The sequence below is a fragment of the Vidua macroura genome, chromosome 7, assembly GCF_024509145.1.
Source record: "Vidua macroura isolate BioBank_ID:100142 chromosome 7, ASM2450914v1, whole genome shotgun sequence".
NCBI lineage: Eukaryota > Metazoa > Chordata > Aves > Passeriformes > Viduidae > Vidua > Vidua macroura.
The window spans coordinates 7,628,619-7,649,594 of NC_071577.1; the positions used below are offsets into that span (position 1 = coordinate 7,628,619).

The following is a 20,976-nucleotide window of genomic DNA, read 5'->3' on the forward strand; positions in this document are numbered from 1 at the left end:
CTTGCATTTTGATCCTCAGCATGAGGATTCAAGCTGTAGTTTTTCCAGCATACAGCTTTAACTTCAACTTCTTCGAGCTCAGAAAATGAAGCATGCATCATCACACACAGACTCCAGAGCTCCAGGATGTCTGTGCAGCTCCAGTACACCTTCAGACCAGCTTGTGCCTACACTTAGAACCACTCCAGAGGAAAATCTGCTTTTTCAGGACTTTTCAGTACTTTCAGGACTGCTCCATCAGTCAACAGCTCTTATACAATGAAAATTCAGTTATGATGCGTGGTTTTAATTTTGCACCCTGGCCCTAGCACTTCAAGCATTTCTTGAGTTTGTAGAAGACTAAGCAGAAATAGTTTTTTTCTGTGCAGCTAATACAAGTGAACCAGATGAATCTGAGAAGTCCTTTCAAAAATTTTCAGCAAGAGATGACAGGGTGTGATCCACAAGTAAGATTATTTCTAGTGCAGAGAAAAAACAAAACCAGAACTCACTATCACTGCACACCCCCCTAACATCATTTTTTCCACTGCAATCCTAAATCATAGTAAGCAAGGTGCAATACTAAAGGAGACTCTCAAAATTATAGGTTGCTGTACACTACACCTATTTTTGGTATAACAAATAGCAACTGAATGGCCACTCCTGCAGGACATTCAATTTCAAGCCCCAACACGTGAAATGGGGAGATATGGCAAAAAGGGAGATGGTGCTGGGGAATACAATCACAAAAGGAATAATAAATTTTCAGAAATTCGGTGAAGCTGTATAGGGAGGTATTTGCCACACTCAGTTAAGGATTATGGATTCATTGCTGTGCATTCTTACCTTGTTACCTATATTCCCAGAAATATTTACACAAAAGTGATGCTAAAACTTTCCTAGAGTTGAGATGATTGTTCTTTGAACGCTGAGTGTCAAAGGGGTCAGTAAACTTTTATTTAAAATAGTAGCACCAAAATAAAACAACATATAAACTGACTGTTATATCAGTATGGGGCAAATAGTTCAATTTATAGAGCACAGCCTGATCAGTGATGTTTAGAAGAACAGCTTACAAGCATGCAGTGTCTTGGATGTTTATTTGCTTTTTTATCATTCAAGAATGTGGGTGTAACTCTTTGCACAATCACAGCATTAAAACTTTCCATTACTAATTTCCTAACAGCTGTTTAGAAGTTGCTGGTGCTATACTGATTTGCTTTTGGTTTGAGGCTTTTTTCCTTAGCCTGCAATTCATTATTGAAAGTTTCTAATAACCAACAAAAGTCGGTATATCCTAAAAGAGGTTATACTGAAGAAATAACTCTTTAAACATCAAAATACTTTTATTTATCAAAATATTTTTACTATAGCTGACTATGCCTTGTAAACTGGTTAGCTGTAAGCGGTTTATTTATTCTTAGAGAATTTGAAGTACAAATTATACCAACAGTATTTTTCTTGAATGAGGTGAATTAGATTTGAGACCTATGAAAACCTGTAGAAATTTCAGCATAATATGGCAAGATAAAAAAAAAAAAAACCCTCTCAAATAATTAATCTGAGTCTATTCCTTTTGTCTATTAACAAAATACCACATCTCTGATCATGTTTGAATATTATTTATAAATAAGAAAGAGCAAAGCTAAGACTTTGTGATATAATACCTACAGGAGAAGGAACTGACCTTTAACTTGTGCCTTTCCTTCTTTATATTAAATCACAAAGATCCTTACACAGTCAATTATATAAATAGAGAAAATACATTAGAAGAATAAAAAAAAACTGGAGAGTTCAAGACGGCATCACTTAAAGCTTATATGAATGCCTCAGACAAAGGAGAAATGATGCAAGCCTGGTGTACTAATCATGTGAATAAATATCAATTTAATACAATGGCTCACAAAAAATATGAGGCAACTAGAAGAGGTTGTTCAGAGAGTCTTATGAGTGTAAAAGCAAATGGTACCCCTAGTCCTGTAATTTTTTATCAAGTTTATTTGACTGGTAGCAGCAGTACGTGAATAAATGCCTTATTCCATGATCTGGAAATAGACAGTAGAATTTTCTGCTTCTTATATCAGTGTGATATTTTTCCTGCAAGTCTGATCATTAAACACTTGTATTTGTTTTCTACAATCCATAAATATTACCATGTCCTCAGCAAAAATACCATCAACTCAGTCTTACCAGCTGGAATACAAGCCCCAAAAAGCAGTATTATAAATTCTGACTGTTACATTTCTGGAGAGAGGTAAATCATCACTGCCAGTATTCTTACTGTCATTTGTTGAACTCACTATGCTTATCACCTATAGAGTCTTTAGATGAACATTTGAAAAACTCAATTAATTTGAACAAAGTTCTGTGTCTACAAAATCTGTAGCAGAACAGCAGGGAAAGATAGAAGCATCTAATAAAATGAAAAAAAAATAGTTTTAAATTCTGTAAATTAACTCTAGAACGATGGATGTGTCCTTCGTTTTCTTATTTCCAATTAAAAGCAGTTTCTGAAGTACTGTGCTGAATATAAAAAGATAAAATAGAATATTTAACATGCTTACTAACTAATGTATGTCTACCACAAGATCTATTTTAGTTTGTTTTCAAGTTCCTAGCACTAAGTTAACTGCTTTGAAAAGGAAATAGTCACCTGTGATGCTCCATAACTGTTACAGTTCTCAAGGAATTAATAAGGGCAGACAACTGGAACAGGAAGGCTTCTCTTTAAAAACTGATCTACTTCTCAGCTGTAAGAAACAGTTTCCCCACTCTCTCACCTTCATTTACAATTTTTGCAGTATTTTTACAATTCATACAATTTTTTTTTAATGCCATCTCAATGGGTTTGTTTGTTTCCTTGGTTTTTAAGGGTCAAGCTCTTAAATTGCCAATCATTAAAGCAAAGAGAGTTTTACTGGATAAAGGAGAGGGTAAAGTGTTACACACATTCACTCCTCTGCAGGTATTGCAGACACTATGAAGCAAGGAGCAAGTAAAATTGATTTACGTTGGCAAGTGACTTGTATGGATTTACATGACTTACAGCAGGGTTCTACAGTGATTTATTACAAATAATAATAAAAAAACCACACTATTTGGATGTTATTCTATCTTTAATTCAGGCCCAGTCAAAGGTCAAACCAAGAAAATAAACTTTGTAGCTGACAGCACTTCCTATTTTGAAAAAATATGTTATGAAAATTCTGTTTGGTGAAACATTTTGAAGAGATTTCAGGATTTCACATAACCTCTTAGAATTGCTATGAAAAAAATGCTCACTCACAAATGACTTAAAAACTTTATATACTGTATTCTGTTATACAGGATATTTTAAGTCAGTCTTACATCTGTAACAACTGAAGACATCAGACACACTACTGCATACAAAACCAGAACAGTAAGCATGGTAGAACCAGAGCAAGGCATTAGCTGAACAATTTCAATTTTGAATTACTTTTTAGTAAAAATGTAGACTAAAATTTATTATTTGTAGATATTTTACATTTTCCTGTGAAATGAACTGTCATTAATATATTCTGTTCTCAAGCATAAGACATCTTAACTGTTCATAGAAAGCTGAACAGAGAATAATTGCTCATCATCTGACTTCACTCATGCAAGGGGAACATTCATAAACTAAACTGCTGCCTCAGTGACTTCAGGAAAATTTCTCTCTTTTGCAGTCCTTTACCACTCTCAGCTCCCTGAGCAAGAGCAGAGGTGAAAAAGCAGCTGTGCATGGCACCCCCTTACCTGGAAAAGGTTTTAATCTTCATGGAAAAGGCCAGTTAAGTTTTATGGTGGAATTTGGGGAGTTGGGTTTTTTTTGCTTAAGCAAGCTGGAAGTTATCTGGAAAGTAAAGTCTCCCATACAAGAGACTTAACACCCCAGAAAGGTGGAGAAAAATATAATCATTTACTGAATATGGGGATAATTTAAGTTAGACTTAAGAAAACAGCTGTGATAGCTTTAATGACTACATAATTTCCTTAAAAATAAATTACTAGGGAAAAGGGATTACCAATACATGAGGCAGCAGAGCTGAGACTCCAAAGTTATTTTTCCAGAGATGACAGTTTCTAAATTATCTTCACTAGTGCTATGAAAATTACAGTACTAAATGCTTAATTAGAAACAAGCAAACAAATTACATTTTCCTTGATGACCTGTAGCACTTGCAGGGCCAAAAGAAAAAAAAAAATTTTGAATCAGGTTATTATTTGTATTAAGTGTTCTGAAAAAGACTAATTACTGGAAGCACCTATCACAAATTAAAAATCAAGACTGGTTATAAAGTGTGAGTTTTAGTTTTTTTAATAGAAGAAAGCATTTAATAAAAGCATGCATTAATGACTTCTAATAAGCTTTAGCCAAGGAGGTTCAGACACTGTGCCCACACCACCTCTCTCACTTCCATCTAATGTGTATGTAACCAGCTTGTTGTGAAGTGAAGCTGTGAAAGACACAGGAGGCAAACCAAACACACACTGGGATCTAAAAGGGAAAAGGCAAAAATTCAAAAAGTAAAGTCAACTAATTCAAAACTATAGATCCTAACCCTGGTAGGCTGGAAAGGCTCATACTGCTTGTCCTCTGCTTCCAAGAGATCTTATTTCCAGTCCCTACTGGCACAATACAGCAGAAAATTAGTCAGTACAAAACACAATTGGAATTGATATGAACACCACTGAGAACATACCTACTAGGTGATGAAGACTAGCATTATCTGGAGAACAGATCTTTCCCTCACTAACCATCCAATTAGAAATTTCAAAGTGATGCTTCATTGGTCTGCTTTGTGCTAAGCAATGACTGAACATCAATTTTTCCAAAAGACATGTAAAAATGTAAGTTTTTCTACAAAGAAGTTGCTGAGGAAGAAACCAAGAAAAAGATATGTTCAAGAAAGAAGACAGATATTCTCACTACTTGTTCTATGTGGTGCTTGGGAAAGCAGAAGCGGGGCTACAACTTCATCACACAAAGACATGGAGCTTTACCTGCACAGGCAGCAGATTTATCAAATCCTACTCAAAAGCTAAAATAAATTTCTGTCCTTTCTCTCTGCATCTCCAGTTCGCCATTGTGAAGTATTTTATTCTGGTTTTAAAAGGCATTAAGTATTAGCACTGACTGAGAACAGACCAACTTTTGGGTCCTACAACATTTTTTTTTGAGTTCAGTATGCTCTCTTTCAATTTCTCTGTGACAAGAACCTCACATGTACCCCCTTGTAAGAGGATGAACTCTAAACAGCCATCAGAAAAATCAGGCTGCTTCTGCATCCCTTACTTTGGAACTTTCCTTCTGAAGCTAGGCCAGGAAATTTAGTAACAATAAATGCTACTCTGAGTCAATACAAGCACAATTAGGTCACACACCTGACCAAGAACAACTGTGCTAAAAAGTTTTTGGAAGCCATCTGCAGCTTAGAAGGCTTTTTCAAAGCAAAGCTTGAGTCAATTTAAAATAATTATAAATAGTAAAGCTCCCCCAAACACAAAAGAAACTTTCCTTTCAAACAGGACTCTATGTATCTATCTTGTTTGTTTCTCACTTTCTGAATCCTTCCAATTTTTGCTTATATTTTTATTTTTGCTTATTCCTTCCTTCACAGGTTATTTCATACAGTGTGCAGCAATATTACCCTGGTGGCCTATTTCATTAACAGTTTAAAAGCCTGGTCTTCAAACTGCACAATTTCAAGGTCATGTGATTCACAATGGTTACTGGAAAAGAAAGGGCAGGTGTAAGACATCACAAGAACTGCCCCCAAACAATGGAAGAGTTATGAACTGATAAGGTGCAGAGTTATCTATAATTAATCCTTTGGAAGATTAACTACTCCATTTAATTTTCCAGCCTGATTAGCAAGGATGCATCAGCCACTTCCCTGTTTTAACTGTGAAAGTCCACAAACTTTCAGTACAATAGTGAAAACCAGCAACTATCAGACATTGCTCTGATGACTCAGCACGTCAAACACTGAAGGAGGAACAAAATCAGAACTCGGTTTTCCATGGATAAAAACGTAAAAGAATACCAATAGCAAACATAACAGAATTACTCCTTTCAACAGAATGAAAATTCATGCTTTTCAAGACCACCTGATTACAGCAAACACTGCTTATAGTCTTCAATAAAATGTGTCACTCATTTCTGAGACATAAAACACTGTAGATGACAATACCTGAGAAAAAACAGCTAAAATAGGTCAAAAAAAATCAAAAAAGCTGGCACTACCTATTCTCTAAAACTGAATGCAAGCTTGTTCAGCACCATCACCTACTGACATGTTGAAAGCAAAGGTACACAGTGCTAGGCAGTGGCAACTGCTGCATTCCAACATACAAAATCCAAAACCCCTTCCTGAAAGGGTGTCCTGGAATTTTCACTGCAAGGAGGAAACACAACTTATGATTTCTTAGCTATTTCCACTGCAGTAATCCTTTGTGATATTTCTTTAACCAACGTGTCTCTGTTCCAATTAACTTTTTGTCCTTTTAAATCTCTGATCACCCTTTTCTTTTTTTGGGAGTTACAACACTCTATGGGAAACATCTGCAAATAACTAAGAGAAATGCCATCAGCTCTGACTGCAGGACAGACACCCCAGCTGCCTATTGCTAGAGCTTAAAATCCTACTTTTAAAGTGTGCTTATACATAAGGAGGGTAGGTTTTTGTCAACTCTGCTTAATGAACACAGGCCCGGCTGGCTCATAGTAAATAAACACACAGCAATGACAAAACATTATGAGTGTGTCCTATTTTAGAAACTGTGATTGTCAAAATATAGCAAGTGTTCTTTGATCTCTTTCCATAAACTTCACAGCAACAAATTCTCAAATATCTATCATTACTTAGGCTCCAAATTCATAATCAACAACTGGATGACATTTCAAGCATACATGCAGCTGCAGTAAGTAAATTCTATGTACATTATCTTTTAATAGTTGATCTGCCCCCCAAGCTTAGAGAATATGGAAGCATTTACCAAACATGGTTTGACAGATTTACTATTTTTACATTATTTGATAAGGAATTTCTATATTTGTTACTAACACAATCAAGTTCAATATAGAGATAAGCAATATTAAAGAGCACAAAGCATGTACAAGTTTTAAAGGGAAAAAGCACATTGTTAATGAAATTGTTTCCTCCATAAGGTAAAGTTTTCTTCTGGTTTCTTTGAGTTTTTTCTCCATTGGTATTATTGGAGACATTACATACAAATTTGAGATGGCAATGTAATAGAAACTAATTACTCTCATTGCTATCATCACTATCATTCTGCAGAAACCTCAATGCTTAAAGCAAGCCTAAACCTCCCAAGCACACAGGCACGCACTTGCATTCAGGGAACATGCAAACCCAACACCTACCTCCACTCTCCACCTTTGGAAAGAAATATAAGCAGGTTAAACACACATCTGAAGGGCCCTTCTCTTTCAAATTGAAACAGGGGAACAAGTGTACATCACCTGCCAAAATGCCTGCCTCTAGCCTAACATTTACCTAAAAAAAGGCTTCAAAGTCAAATTCAGCAATACTGAGCCACTCAAAGGTAAAACATAATTTACTTCTGCAACTGAACTCACTATATGAGGAGGAAACAATTTTATTTCTATATTTTTGTACTTCACAATATTTCTCCTTATGTACTAAAGCGTTCTTCACTCCCACAGGGACTGACTCCATAGGCAAGGGTACCTGTAAAGCACAAACATTTCTTCCCACTTTGCAGACAGGAGTTTTTTTACTGATCTGCTTATTAGGACACTTCACAAATAAAGTTATGCAACTTTCATCTTCTGCAATCGGTCTGGTCACCAGGAATTTCTCCTATTAAAGTAAGGCATTATTTTTCCAAGGATTTCTTCCCATTGACAATTCTTTGAAATGGCATAGAAGAGAGCAGGCAAAAAGAAAACCAGAAAGAGTCCTATCCTAACAAAACCCATCCAGAATTACAGTGTAATATTCTCTCCTTAAAGATAATTCCTTCTCAAGTATCCTGCCAGACATTTGAATCAACACCTGTATTCCAACTGCAACTGTCAGCATCAGATCTTTATAAGAAAATGTAAACCTCTCAGATTGTGCTGAAAGGGTAGAGAGAAAAATAGTTATACAGCCATTTGATTACTTACGTTGTTGTTGCGTGTTTCTACTGCTGGAAACTTCCTGACTATGAATTTGACAGCAGATTCCAGGTTTTTGTCAATAAGATAGGATGGTTTGGCTTTGGGGTCACCACATGCCTATAAAAAAATACAATACAAAATGAAGTAGAAACACAATCATCCATGTAAAGTTAAGTGATAATTGCAAATCTGAAGACAAACTAGAAAGATTCCTCTTTTCGTTTGTTTGCTTTTAGTGAGCAGGTGATAAAATGAAAGGCAAAGTGCAGGGACTGTCACAGCTGAAATATGCAATGGGAAACAGTACAGAGATGCTCTTCTACTGAAAAAGATGCATGGAAGTATCAAAGCAGTTAGTGCAGAACAGCAGTGAGGGAAAAAACTCAGTCCTAAAAGAAAGAGAAAAAAAAAAGTTTCCTTTTAACACTATTCCTGGTTTGAGGTAGTATTGTATTCATCTGGAGTTAACAAACTGTTAGAAAACTCGATCATGTCATCATCTGTGGAGGACAGTGCTGGGCATTCAGTGATTAAACTATCCTTTGTGAAACAAAACTAAACACCCCACCACCAATCTACATTTAATTTTTTTCCAGTTGTAACTGTAAGACAATTTTCCATCCCAAAATCAAACCACCAATATTTGCCTAACATACTCTATTCCCTTAAACTGAAGTTTTACTCATGTTCTTTATTCCTACAGCAGCATAGGCTGAGCTTTAAAAGCAGCAATCTGAAAGTATCACTAAATTTTGATGCAAAGTCACAGCTAAGTGTTAGGTCTCTTAAATTAAAACTTACATAGACAGGATCAGCACAGCTTCTCTGGACAGACACCTGAGGAAGCACCTCCTGTTGCCAGCTACAGTGCATGCTGCCAGACACTACTCTGCTACTCTGACTAGTGAGCCATGCCACACCACTTCAGTTGGAGTAACATACTAACAGCAGCGGTACTTACATGACAAAATATGCGCTCAAACTGTGTTTCTCTCAAATATTCATTTAGTTTTATTCTCCTCAGAGGGGTTTGCAAAGGAGCTTCACGTCTCATGCAAAACTAAATTACATGCTAGGCGTTTCTACACAACAGAGTGAACTCAAATGACAACTCATTTAAAAACCTTTCCACATTGATTTCTATGACCGAGTTGTGGACTGTAGAGACAGAAGTCATGGAGTATGAGACCGATTCTGAAAGCGGGCAAGCGGGCAAAGGGAAGGTGAAAAGCTTTGCAAACCTTCCAAACTTGTCCTTGCTGGGAAAGCAGTGTAATAAAAAGAGAGAAAAATTACATATAAACAAATTACTCTTAAATTCTCAAGTATTACATTTATGTGAACTAATACACTATTACCTACATCCAAGAGAACATTACAACCATCTATTACTCTAGTCAGCACACTTTCTACTTGATGTTGATTGTTCTAATACTCACAAGCAACTTTACACTTACTTATTAAAATGTTACTATTGTGCAAAGCACTGTGAATATACTGAGACATGTAACTACTAATAGGACTTCCAAACTAAGTTCAGGTAGAGGGAAAAAAGTTAACAAACATCACATGCAACTACAGGGGAAAAAAGGAGAGAAACTCAGTGAAGTTTTACATACCTGAAAAAGAAACGGTAGCCAAGAAAAAAAAAACAAATAAAAGAGTCATTATTGAAAGTTTCTAAAACACCTACCAGTAGTACATGACCATCATGACGCATACTCATGTACTATTCTGATATCAAAACACTCATATTTGCTAAATTTCCCACAAAGGTACTAAACTTTATTACAGCATCATATCTATAAGAGGAATTTATAATGAAAATAAATTCAGCAACCTCCACAGTATGTTAGATATTAAATTGTTGCTTCAATCTCCTTAGAGGAGCAAACCACATATGTCAAAAAAGAGCTATTCTGTACGCACCTTAAAGTCTATGCAATTCAAAAGTACAAACTATACTGTAAATAGGCATTAAATATTCAACATAGAGCTACAAATTTATGAAGTTTTAATTAACTCTGTGTCATGGGTGTCAGAACCTTTGTCATATTATTTCAATTTGTAATTCTTGCCACTAAACATGTAACTTTCTCTATTAGAAGGATTACTAAGAACACAAGTTAACTGACACATATTCTTGCCCTGTGTACTGTTACTGCCCTGTTAAATTCCAGCATGGTTGCTGTTATATAGGAGACAAGAAATCTACCACTGTTGACTTCATAAATTTTTCAGTCTCAATTCACTCCTTCCACACACACTCCTTATTTTTGCTAGAAACAGATGTTTTCCTTCCTATAAATCAGCTCTTCAAAATGTTTACTAAAACTTGTGTTCTACCCCAGCCCTTACACAAACACTTGCAAGGAAACAGAGATCTGAAAACATCAACATGTACATCCTCCTGTGCCTTCAGAAACTCAGCCCCCAGAAAAGATAATGCTCTCCTCAGTCTAACTGGCAAACCTCTCCATATATGTGAATATGCTCCTTCTTTGCTTCTCCCCATCATTTCTTAGCTGACATCACACTTGAAGCAACTGTAACTCTTCCTACTAACGAACTACTCTAGACTGATGGAAAAATAAGAAAATTCCTGCAAGATGTTACAAGCATCCCTCACACACACCACAATTCCAGCTTCTAGAAAGCTGTACCAGCCCACCTAGACTGAACTGAAAGAGGACAAGCGATGTCACTGAACGAGTGGGGCAATGCATTTTCCTTCACTCTCCCATGCTCCACAGCAGCTCAGCTCCTTTCTAAGAACTGGTATTAACAGATCTAAGCTGTTGTTACATCAATAGTTTTCATCCATACAGTTACCTGCATTCAGTATCACAGGTAAAACAATCTCCTTAAGTTAAACCTCTCCCAAAATGATGAAGACACTTCAAACTCTCCATAGTTTACTTTATAAAGCACAAAAGAATGAATATGCAAACTCCAATCCTAGCACTTTTGCACAAGCATGAAAGTGTGGTAAGACACAAACAGAATTTTGCTCTAAATAGAACAAAGACGTTGAGGGCAATAGGCTTAAAATGTAGGTAAGAAATATAGTTTTTGCTTTTTATAGTTGTATTAGCCAATACAAAATCCTTTGTGAGTACTGTAATGGGTAGGAACATTGTGGTAGAATATACAAAGGCCATTTGCCTATATACAGCTCTCCAGTATTCACACAGAATTCTGAGCACCAGCTAAAACCAGTAGTCCTTTCTCAGCCTCAGATATCACTTTTTTTCCCCATGTGGGTTGCAACAACCATTCCTCAATTCATTTCTTATTTCTTATTCCTCAATTCAACCCCACAACTGAGAATTACTACAATTTTGAGCATTAAAAAGAAATTCACAAATTAAAAATGCTCTTACTAGTGCAGCATTCACAGTTCTGAAGCTATGAGATTCCAGCTGCTTCAGCCCCAAAATATTATACTCAAAGAATCTCCCAGCAGTCAACTCTGAATTCCTTTGTACATTACTGAACAGCTGATAAGCAGCTATGCTGAAAAAGATCATGCAAAGTTATGGTTAGAAACTAATCTACATAATTAAAAAAAAAAAAAAAAAAGGGTTCAGATGCTGGATTTCTTCAAGTTACACAGCATTTATTTCCTGCTATGATAAGCTCTGAACTAAGTCATTCTGTGTAACCACCAAGAAGAACAATATGACTTCTCTAGCTAAGAAGTTCACTATTCACAACACTGATTTGCTATCATATGCACAGTTACCAAGCTTCAGAGAGAGCAGACTACCTGCACTGTTTGCACATGTTTAGGCCACATGTTTTGAATTAAAGCAGCATTTGCCTATCTACCCTAGTGAGGTAAATAATTATATTATTATTACATAAAATTCAGATTCTCTTCCTCACTACTAGGTTCTTCAATACTAATTTCACTTTGAAAATTAAGAATATTACATATATCTATACTTTCTATGTTGCACTCATTCAGAAGCAGCCAACATGAAAACAGTCAACTACAAAAATCTGTTTAAGGCCTACATCTAAAATAAGTGGCATCTAAACAGGAAAACAATCCAGTTCAACTGCCCTTGGCCCAGAATAAACCAATATTAATGTACTGCAAAGAGACCTTTTGCCCTAGTACTGTTACAGCTCTCACTGTAAAAATCTAAGTTTAACATTTTACTTCCGACTTGAGGGCAGAGGATGTTGAAGGAGAAGAAAAAACATCAATCAACAAAATGACTATATACATGCAGCTGAAGTGGCATGAATAAAAAAGGAAGTTTATGTTCAGGTACAATCACTGTCAGTAGTCAGTGCCCCAAACTTGCATTTAAAACCCCTGAACTTCACTCATGCCACTCATTCACATCAACCTGTTATGTGCCCTTGAATAAGAACACTGGGAAATATCACTGGAATTACATGGCTTAGCATGGTAAAAAAATAAAGTCTAAATATTTATTGTATTATGGAAAGATGTATTATTTATTTTCTTTTGTTGTTGCTAAACCAAGCTATTCTAAATTAGCAGCGGGGCTGTCTCCCAGTAAAAGAGAAACAGGGTAATTTGAATTAAAAATTTTGTATTTTCATCCCCCAAACCTCCTACACCAGCAGATTATCATAAACCATACTTTGCAGTAATTTAATGTATTTATTACTTCAAGAGATGCTGATTTGCTGCAGAGCTAAGATAAAACACTGCTAAGTGCAGCTCCACTTGACTGTGACAACATACACTGAAATAATCTCAGTCAACAAATCACTTCACCTTTAAGTTTCATTTACAAATGAACCTGCACCACAAAACTCTGTGAATTTAACAAGGAAATTGATGGAATTTCAACAACAGTAAAAACTGTGCCATTCCCCAAGGTAGTAACTTGGATCAGTAAATGGAAATACTTTCAGGACACCTCAGACCCAAAAACAGGAAAGGCTCCTGTATGTCCCATTTACAGTTTACTACAGTACTTTTTTTTGACAGGCCAGAAAGGCAGCACAGTAAAACTGTTCTTCCCTTGGAAGAGCTCCTGGCATTAAAAGAATTCATGCTAAGACATATCTCTAAGTTTGCATGCCTGGTTTCCAGCTGTGCAGCCTGTAAATTAAACTAAATGTAACAGTCAAACATTCAAAGAAACGTTTTTACAATTAATAACATTTTTGTAGGATAAAACCTATTATATACTCTGGTTTTGCCATGCATTTAAAGCAATTAATATTATGAACTCATAATCTCTAATTCTGAAAAAGCAAAACTACTGAGAAGGAAAGAGAAGGGAATAAACAATAAAGAGCTGCTTTGAACAGTGGTTCACACTACATTTGCTTTAATACCTCTGTTTAAGCCTACTACAACTGCTTGCCTGTATTTTAAATTGTGAAAGCTAAAGTTCATTATTAAACAGGCTGGTCCCAAATAAGTTTTGTGAATAAAGACTTGTCCCTTTTAAAGTCTTATCCAACAAGAAGCAAGAATTAGCTGGTTACACCTGGACAAATTATTATAGTTTAATATTTTTGATGGCTAAAATTTAAGTGTCCTACACCAGCATAGCAAGGGTGACCTTGTACTAAGTAAATTACATTACTTATGCTTGTAGTTACATAAATGATGAAATGTAAACCTGTATCTTGATACAAATTATGCTAATAGTTTCAACCAAGATCTGGAAGCAGAAGAAGGTCTTCATGTAACTACTTTATGAAGAGTCTCTAAAGGCCTTGGACATATCCAAAATATGGCACAAAGTTATTAGAAATTTAACAGCTGTTGCACTTTCTATTTACTAAGGATCCAAATCTGAAAAGATAATGTACCATCATATCAATTCAAAATGACAATTAAAGGTGTTACAATCAGTCCAGTGTTTCCTAGATCTAAACAAGACATCTTCCCTGTGTTTACTCATTATTTGGCATGTGCTGACCCCAAGTATAGACCTTACTTTCAACCCTAGTGTATCGATACTCAGAAATTCAATTAAGTAAAATGTAAATTCATGTGAAATCAGAAGAAAAAGCTAGAAAGGAACACAAGAAATTGCCTACCTACCTCTCCTGGATCAACTGTATCTGTGTTGCTCCTGGAATATGTCTGCCAACTCTTTACTTACAAGTCTCTAACAGGCTACGTTCAAAAACATTCTCACAGTCTTTTCAAATATTCAATTCAGTTTTCCAATATTTAATTTAATCCATCACTTCTTGATCTCTGGTGGTCATACTGGATGGCACAAACTATTCCCCATCTCTCTACTTCAGTCCTAAATAGTTACAAATTTGTATTACTTATAAGCTGACTTGAAAAAACATTCCCATTTTTTTAATGGGTGCAATTTTCTGCACCACTTGTCCTTATTATTCTGCCCTGAACTTTGTCCATTTTGTCCACATCTTCCTTGAAAAGACTGTCAATCAGATATGCTTTCAATGAATCTCAATGAAGGAGATGTAGAGCAAAAGAACTCCTTACTTTCCTTCAGACTATCTTGCTCACACATTCATATAATCTCATGTCATCCCTGACTTTTTGCAGCAAAACTTACACAGCTCATTTGCCCTAGGATGTCCCTAACCTTTCCCAGCTATTTTCTCCAGATTTGATATCTCATTACTTCTCATTCTGTCCTTTAAATTCCACTAAGCACAAAATAGCTTACAATCATACTTGCTCAGCCACCTCCAAGCCTGTTAGACCATACCTACAATTGCTAAGCTCAAGCTGAATTTCAATTAGATTCTGCAGCTTGTCCCAGTTTCCTACATATAAATATATTAAGCACACTGTAGGTGTGATCTAGGTTGTAGAATCAAAGAGTGACTGGAACCAGAGGTAACACACACTCCAACAAGACCCTGTTGATCCCCATTTGACAATGAGATCTTCACAATCATTCCCTAATACGGCGATCCACCTGCTTTCATCATCACAACTTCATCCACGCTGCACTTCCTTAGATTGTTCACGAGAACAATCACATGAGGTCACGTCAGCAGCCTTGCTAAGTCAACATGTAAAGTTATCTTCTAAGCTGGCCATACTAGACTGACCCATCACCTTGTGAATGAATGAAATATACTGGGTTTGACACTGTCTGTACAGTGATAAATTCACATTGTTCTCTTGTGTTTGAAGCACCTGTTTAAGGCCTTGGTTCTACTAATCAAATATGGGGCAGGTGAAATGCAAAGGATAAAAAAAAGTAAGACAAGTTTCACTGCCACAAAACTTTTCCTCTATGTCGTTTATAAAATAGTATCTTAAGAAAAAGAAGCAAGGCAATGGGAAACCCTTGTCTATTCTGAACCTCAAATGGGAACTGTTATTACTTTTTAGGTCTATCTCCTCTGCTCACAACTTTAAAAATCTCTTGCAACTAAAACTGGATTTGGTTTTGTGTTAACACAAAATGAACAGTGATTGCAGGGGGCAAGGTAACTTGTATTTGTAAGCCAAGAAACAAGGCAAGATAATTCTGGGCATCTATTCTCGACGCAAAAGGAAAAACTCAGCCTCTATATTTTTGGGACACTTTTATTTTATTACAAAGTCTTTCTGTTTCTTCACAAATTTAATTGCTTTTCTGAGTGAAAAATAATAAAATTATATGGTATCACCAGTAAAGTGTTTGCTTCCTGAGCAAAGGAATTTTTTTTAATTGCCATCACCGTGAGTTTGTTTGGGGCTTACTCCTTTGCCTATCAATAAGTATTATAAGCCATTCCTCCAAGATCACAGTCACAAACATATATTGCCATTTTAACCTTTAAAGAACTGCTGACATCTGTGGAAGCAATACTGCCCCACCCTGGGACACTTGCAGTGACCTGAAGGCATTACCTGACATTATCTGTTCAGCACCAACCTTACAATTCAAAACTAAATTATTGGTGAGCTTTTCCTCTCAGCTCAAAGGTCTGCACTCCAGCACGGAGCTCTGTGTCCAAAGGGTGATCTAATCCTACACCATTCCAAACTTCAGAGCACTGCAGATTGGAAACTTCCCCATGGTCTTCCAGTCACCTAAAATCAGTTCCTGAAGAACTGCTCAAGTCCCTAAGCAAAACTGTACACTTTATCAACTGGTTCTACTAATAAAACAATAAACTAGCTTTTACAACTTTTAAATTCAAGTAGTAACATCCTCAATATAGGTAAAAATCCAGTATTTCCACTACTACACTTTTAAGAAAATATAAAGTCAGCTAAAGCCTCTGCAAACAATTAAGTTCCTCATCTATGACTTCAGTTTGATCATGCAGTTCACATCTAAGAGTTGGTTTAAGATCCTCATTTTTCAGATACTATGTAATCAAGTTGGGAAACTCAAAAGGATTTGTTTTGTTAATAACATTTAAAAAACGTCTTGTGAACAAACGTAAAACCTATACTGTGAAGAACGACAGAACACTGCTAGCAAAGCAATTCATGCTAAATAACAGACTCATCATGTTTGATTAACATATACTCTAAATAATTCAAAACCTTAACTTCCATCCCTAGCAGTCCTGTTGACTGTAGTACTACTTCAACACTCATCAAAATCACACCCCTTTGATTGGCTGCACCTAAATCTCTACTTCAGGTATTTCAAGATCAACTCTCTTACTGTAAACACATCCTGGTATCCAAGGGCTTTATAAACAAACAAAAGACAGGCCTACAAAAAATATTATTCTCTGCTGCCACCACTCTCAAACAAAACAGTTGACAGTAATGGCAGCACAAAGCTTACCAACACAAGACTTGGTCTGCTCTGGAAGGTAATCGTGAAATCCAAGCTTCACCTGAGCCAGGAAGGCATGAAAAAACCCTGCTGTCTTTGATTTACACAGGTGTAGCTATAGGCAAGTAATGACAAAAGTTACAGGGTAGACAATAACCTAGATAACCGTGGATAAATTCTTAAAAAACAGGAGGAACAAACCAAGAGAGAAATCACAAGCGTAGGAGTTCCAAGTTCATTACTAATACTGGTCCCAGTGCAAAAGACAGCTGAAAACAGCAAGCAAAGAGCCATCCTTCAAAATAACAACAGCAACAAAAAATCCACCTCCTTAAAGGGTGCAAATATAAGTTCTGTCTCATCATCCACTATTACCTTAGTAACTTCACTTTTCCTAATTTCTATGTCACTTCTGGAGGCAAAAAAACAGTCAGATACTCTGTTTTAAAAACAACAAACTTTTAACTGTTTCAAAAGACAGCAGCAGCACAGAAGGTCAGTAAACAGGAAACTATGAACAATTATCAGCTACAAGCACAACAGCGACAAAAATGAAATTTGTATAGGAAGATGAAACAAAGAATCATTGTTTCTAACTGCTTTTAACAACTTCTGTGATTCTTTGGGAAGTAAAACTTTCCTGCTTTGTTTCTAACAGTTGAGGAAATTCTTAATCCTCGAAAATCTGTACTCTCTAGACAGCATCTAGAGTAATCTCTACTGCTGCTACACACATTTCAAGCTCTCACTTCCTCTTATTAAAAAAAGTCTTAACCATTTCCTTTAACCACAAACCCACATATTGTGTGGTTTTCTAGTACTGTGAGTTTCGGTATCATCTTCAACAGAGCTATGATAGAATCTTAAACAGCAGTTTTGGAATTGACACCTTAGAGACAGGAGAAAAAAAAATAAACAAAACTAAAGTGTTCCAAGCAGTCAGTGATGCTGCAGCTGGGCTGAAGAGAGACTCACAATAAAATACAATAATCAATCCCAAGACTTCTGAGCTCACCCTCTGAGCTGGCCAGTTCCCCCTGTCAAGCAGTACTGACTGCAGCTGAAGAAAACTACTACTTGAATTCACAAATCTCTACATGAATACACAAGAGTTGTGCCTGGGACATCTCCACATTTGCAAAACTATACATGACACAATAATCAAGCCACTTGGTCATGCCTACTGTCTCTCTGTATGCAAGACCTAGCAATTTTGGACTTGGTTCTTGGCATTTGCAGGAAAAAATGGTGTCACCCCCAGTGCTGATGCTCCCCTACAGAGAGCCTGTCCATCTGCATCACTTCCTAAACATGAGACCAGCAGAGCTACCTCCATATGGGCCAGCAGGCTCAGGACTCTGCCATCCAAACATGCCAAGGAGAAACATGTCTGTAGGCACTGGAGCATTTAACAGGAGTAAATGTCCCTGTATCAGAACACTGGGAATGAAAACAGAGCCCAGACTCACAATGGCTAAGGCAGAGCTATCAAAGCGAGGTTTAATTTCTCCAGTTCTGTTTCCTGTCCCACACAGCAGGGCTGTGCTCAAGAGAAATTCCCCTTGCTCATTTTTCACCTGGGATATTTATCTCAAAGTGCAACAAGCATTCACACAAACAGCTTCCTCATTTTGATGGTTTTCCCCATAAATTATGGATGGTTGTTTGTTAGAAGTGCAATTATATTGCTACCATTATTTAACTGAAGGGATTTTCCAATGTACAAAACTACAGTCTAAAAGGAATCTTTCAGAAAGACAGGGATTTGCAATCATCTAGTCAGAATGCCTGATTTATGTCAGTTTCTACAAATCATCAGAAGAATATTTGTAGAAACACTCAAGTGCACATCAAATAGTGAAATGGCTTTGGATGAACGCTGACTTTTAATTACTTCAAACACTTCATTTGTTGGGGTTTTTTCCCTGAAAAAAACACCTTAATTAAAATCAACATTGCACTTGGTAGTCCTTACTTCTTCCGGTAGTTTTTACTTCTTCCCGTATGAGAAAGAAACTTTGACAAAACACATCCTTTACCTCAGATCAGTCAGGCAGGGTCACTCCTGACAGAAACCTGGGTTCAGAAGTCAGAGGACCAAGTAAGCACCTAGAACTCTCAAACTCCCTTTGCCATTGCAGCTGAACCCAGCATGGGAACAGCACCGAAATTTTAATGTGCTGAACCCACAAAGATGTACTTGCCGCTCAAAGGTAATAACTAGCATTTTCTTTGAAATAAGGAAAACTTCTCAAATAAGTGTGTTCAAGGCAAAGCAATAAAATCCTAACGGGTATTCATTACTGGAAGTGGGTTGAGGGGCCATACACTTTCAGACGGTCTATCACTCATTAGGAAAACGAAGCTGGGAAGGATACAAGCACCCAGCGCAGGGGTTGGAACTAGATGATCTTCAAGGTCCCCTTCCAACCCAAATACCTTATGATTCCGCGGCCATGAACTACGTTCTTTCCTACAGCAAAGCACAACGATTGCCTCCAGAAGAGAAATTAACCGAGCACCGGAGAAATTAACCGAAGGCGTGACCTATCCTTCTCTCAACACCCAGACCTACAGCTTCCTGCACCGCCGAGCCACCTCACCCAGGCCAACACCGATCCACTCCCCTCGGCAGCCGGGGAGCTGCTCCAGCACCCCCGGCAGCTCCATCTCACGCCGAGAGCTGCTAAGCAACCGCGCGCCTCGAACTTATCGAAATTAAACTTACTAATTTTACCCCAAGCCCCTTTTTCCGTTCGGTAGCGACAGGTTTTGGCGTGGGAAAAGCCCCGCGGCGCTGCCCACTCGCGGCTCGTGTGAGTCACGCACGGCAGCGGGGCGGCAGCGGCTCCGGGGGCTGCGCCGGGCCCAGGCCCCGCTCCTGCGGGCGCCGCCAGGATCGGCCCGGCCTCCTCCATTCCTTCATCCTCCTCTCCCGGTATCGATGCGGCGGCCGCACCGAAGCCCCGGGCCCCCCTTCCCGGGCCGGGCGGCGGCGGCGCGGCTCCCGCCCAGCCTCCCGGGCCCCGCCGCTAGGCCGCGGCGCAGCCGGCACAGCCGCAAGCCCAGCGGAGCGCCAGCCCGAGCGGCGCTGAGGATCGCGCCGGGGCGGCTCCCCGTCCAACCCCCCCCCCCTCGGCCGGGGCCCCCCGCACCTTCTTGATGTTGTAGAGCCGGGTGAGCATGCCGACGCCGCGGTCGTTAAGGATGGTGAGCTTCTCCGCCAGCTTCTGCTGGCTGGGCTGCAGAACGGACCGCGACATCCTGGCCCTTCGGTGCCCGCACCGCCGCTCACAGCCCCGCGGCCGCCGGCCTGGCCCGGCGCGGCGCTCCCTGTCCGCCCGGCCCGGCGCTCGGTGCCTCCGCGGGGCGTGGGCACGGGTCACGTGGGGCGGCGCTCGGGCGCCCCCGGCGGGCGGGCGGCGGAAGCGCCGAGCTGTGCCCGCGGGTCGGGCCCGTGAGGGGGCTGCGGGCAGAGCCCCGAGGTGCGCCGCGGAGCGGTGAAGAACGCCCCTTTTTCTGCGAGGTTTACACCGAATAAAGTTATGGATGCCTCATCCACGGAGGCACTGGCTGGATGGAGCTTCGAGCAAGCTGGTCTAGTGGAAGCTGTCCCTGTCCCTGGAATGGATTTGGAACAAAATGGTCTTCATAACCCCTTCCAAACCAAACCATTCTGTGAGGCTATGAAAGCCCCGTTTTGTTTTTTTTTTTACTTCATCAAGTTCACCTTTTAATTTAATCGACTCCATTTTTTTACTTAAAACAATGAAAGTCCTGTGCATTGGGGGGAGCCAATCTCCTCTGCCATGCCAGTGAGAGGATGAGTGGAAATGGCCTTAAGCCGAGACAGGGAATATTCAGATTAGACATTAGCAAACTTTTTTCACTGTTCAGGTGGTCAGGCATTGGAATAGGTTGCTCAGGGAGGTGGTGGAGTCACCACGCCTGGAGATGTTTAAGAGGCATCTGGATCTGGCACTGGATGATGTGGTTTAGGAGTTACAGTTGCAGTGCTGTATTGACAGCTGGACTGGATCACATTAAAGGTCTACTCCAACCTTGATGATTCTATGATTTTTTTAAGAACCAAGGCCCAGCAGAACACTGCACAGAGTAATACTGACA

General features: G+C 38.6%; 1 protein-coding gene across 2 annotated transcripts in view; it reads right to left on the reverse strand.

Annotated features, from left to right (window-relative positions):
* The window catches only part of NCKAP1 (NCK associated protein 1), a 59,106-nt gene extending 38,912 nt beyond the window's left edge, over positions 1 to 20,194 (reverse strand). For both annotated transcript variants that reach the window (XM_053982441.1, XM_053982440.1), the window contains exons 1-2: positions 20,004 to 20,194; positions 8,135 to 8,245 (exon numbers count right to left, since the gene is read on the reverse strand). In XM_053982441.1, the coding sequence (XP_053838416.1) occupies positions 8,135 to 8,245; positions 20,004 to 20,111 (219 nt within the window). In that variant the 5' untranslated portion in view covers positions 20,112 to 20,194. The remainder of the gene's footprint in view (positions 1 to 8,134; positions 8,246 to 20,003) is intronic.
* Between the last annotated feature and the right edge of the window lie 782 nt (positions 20,195 to 20,976).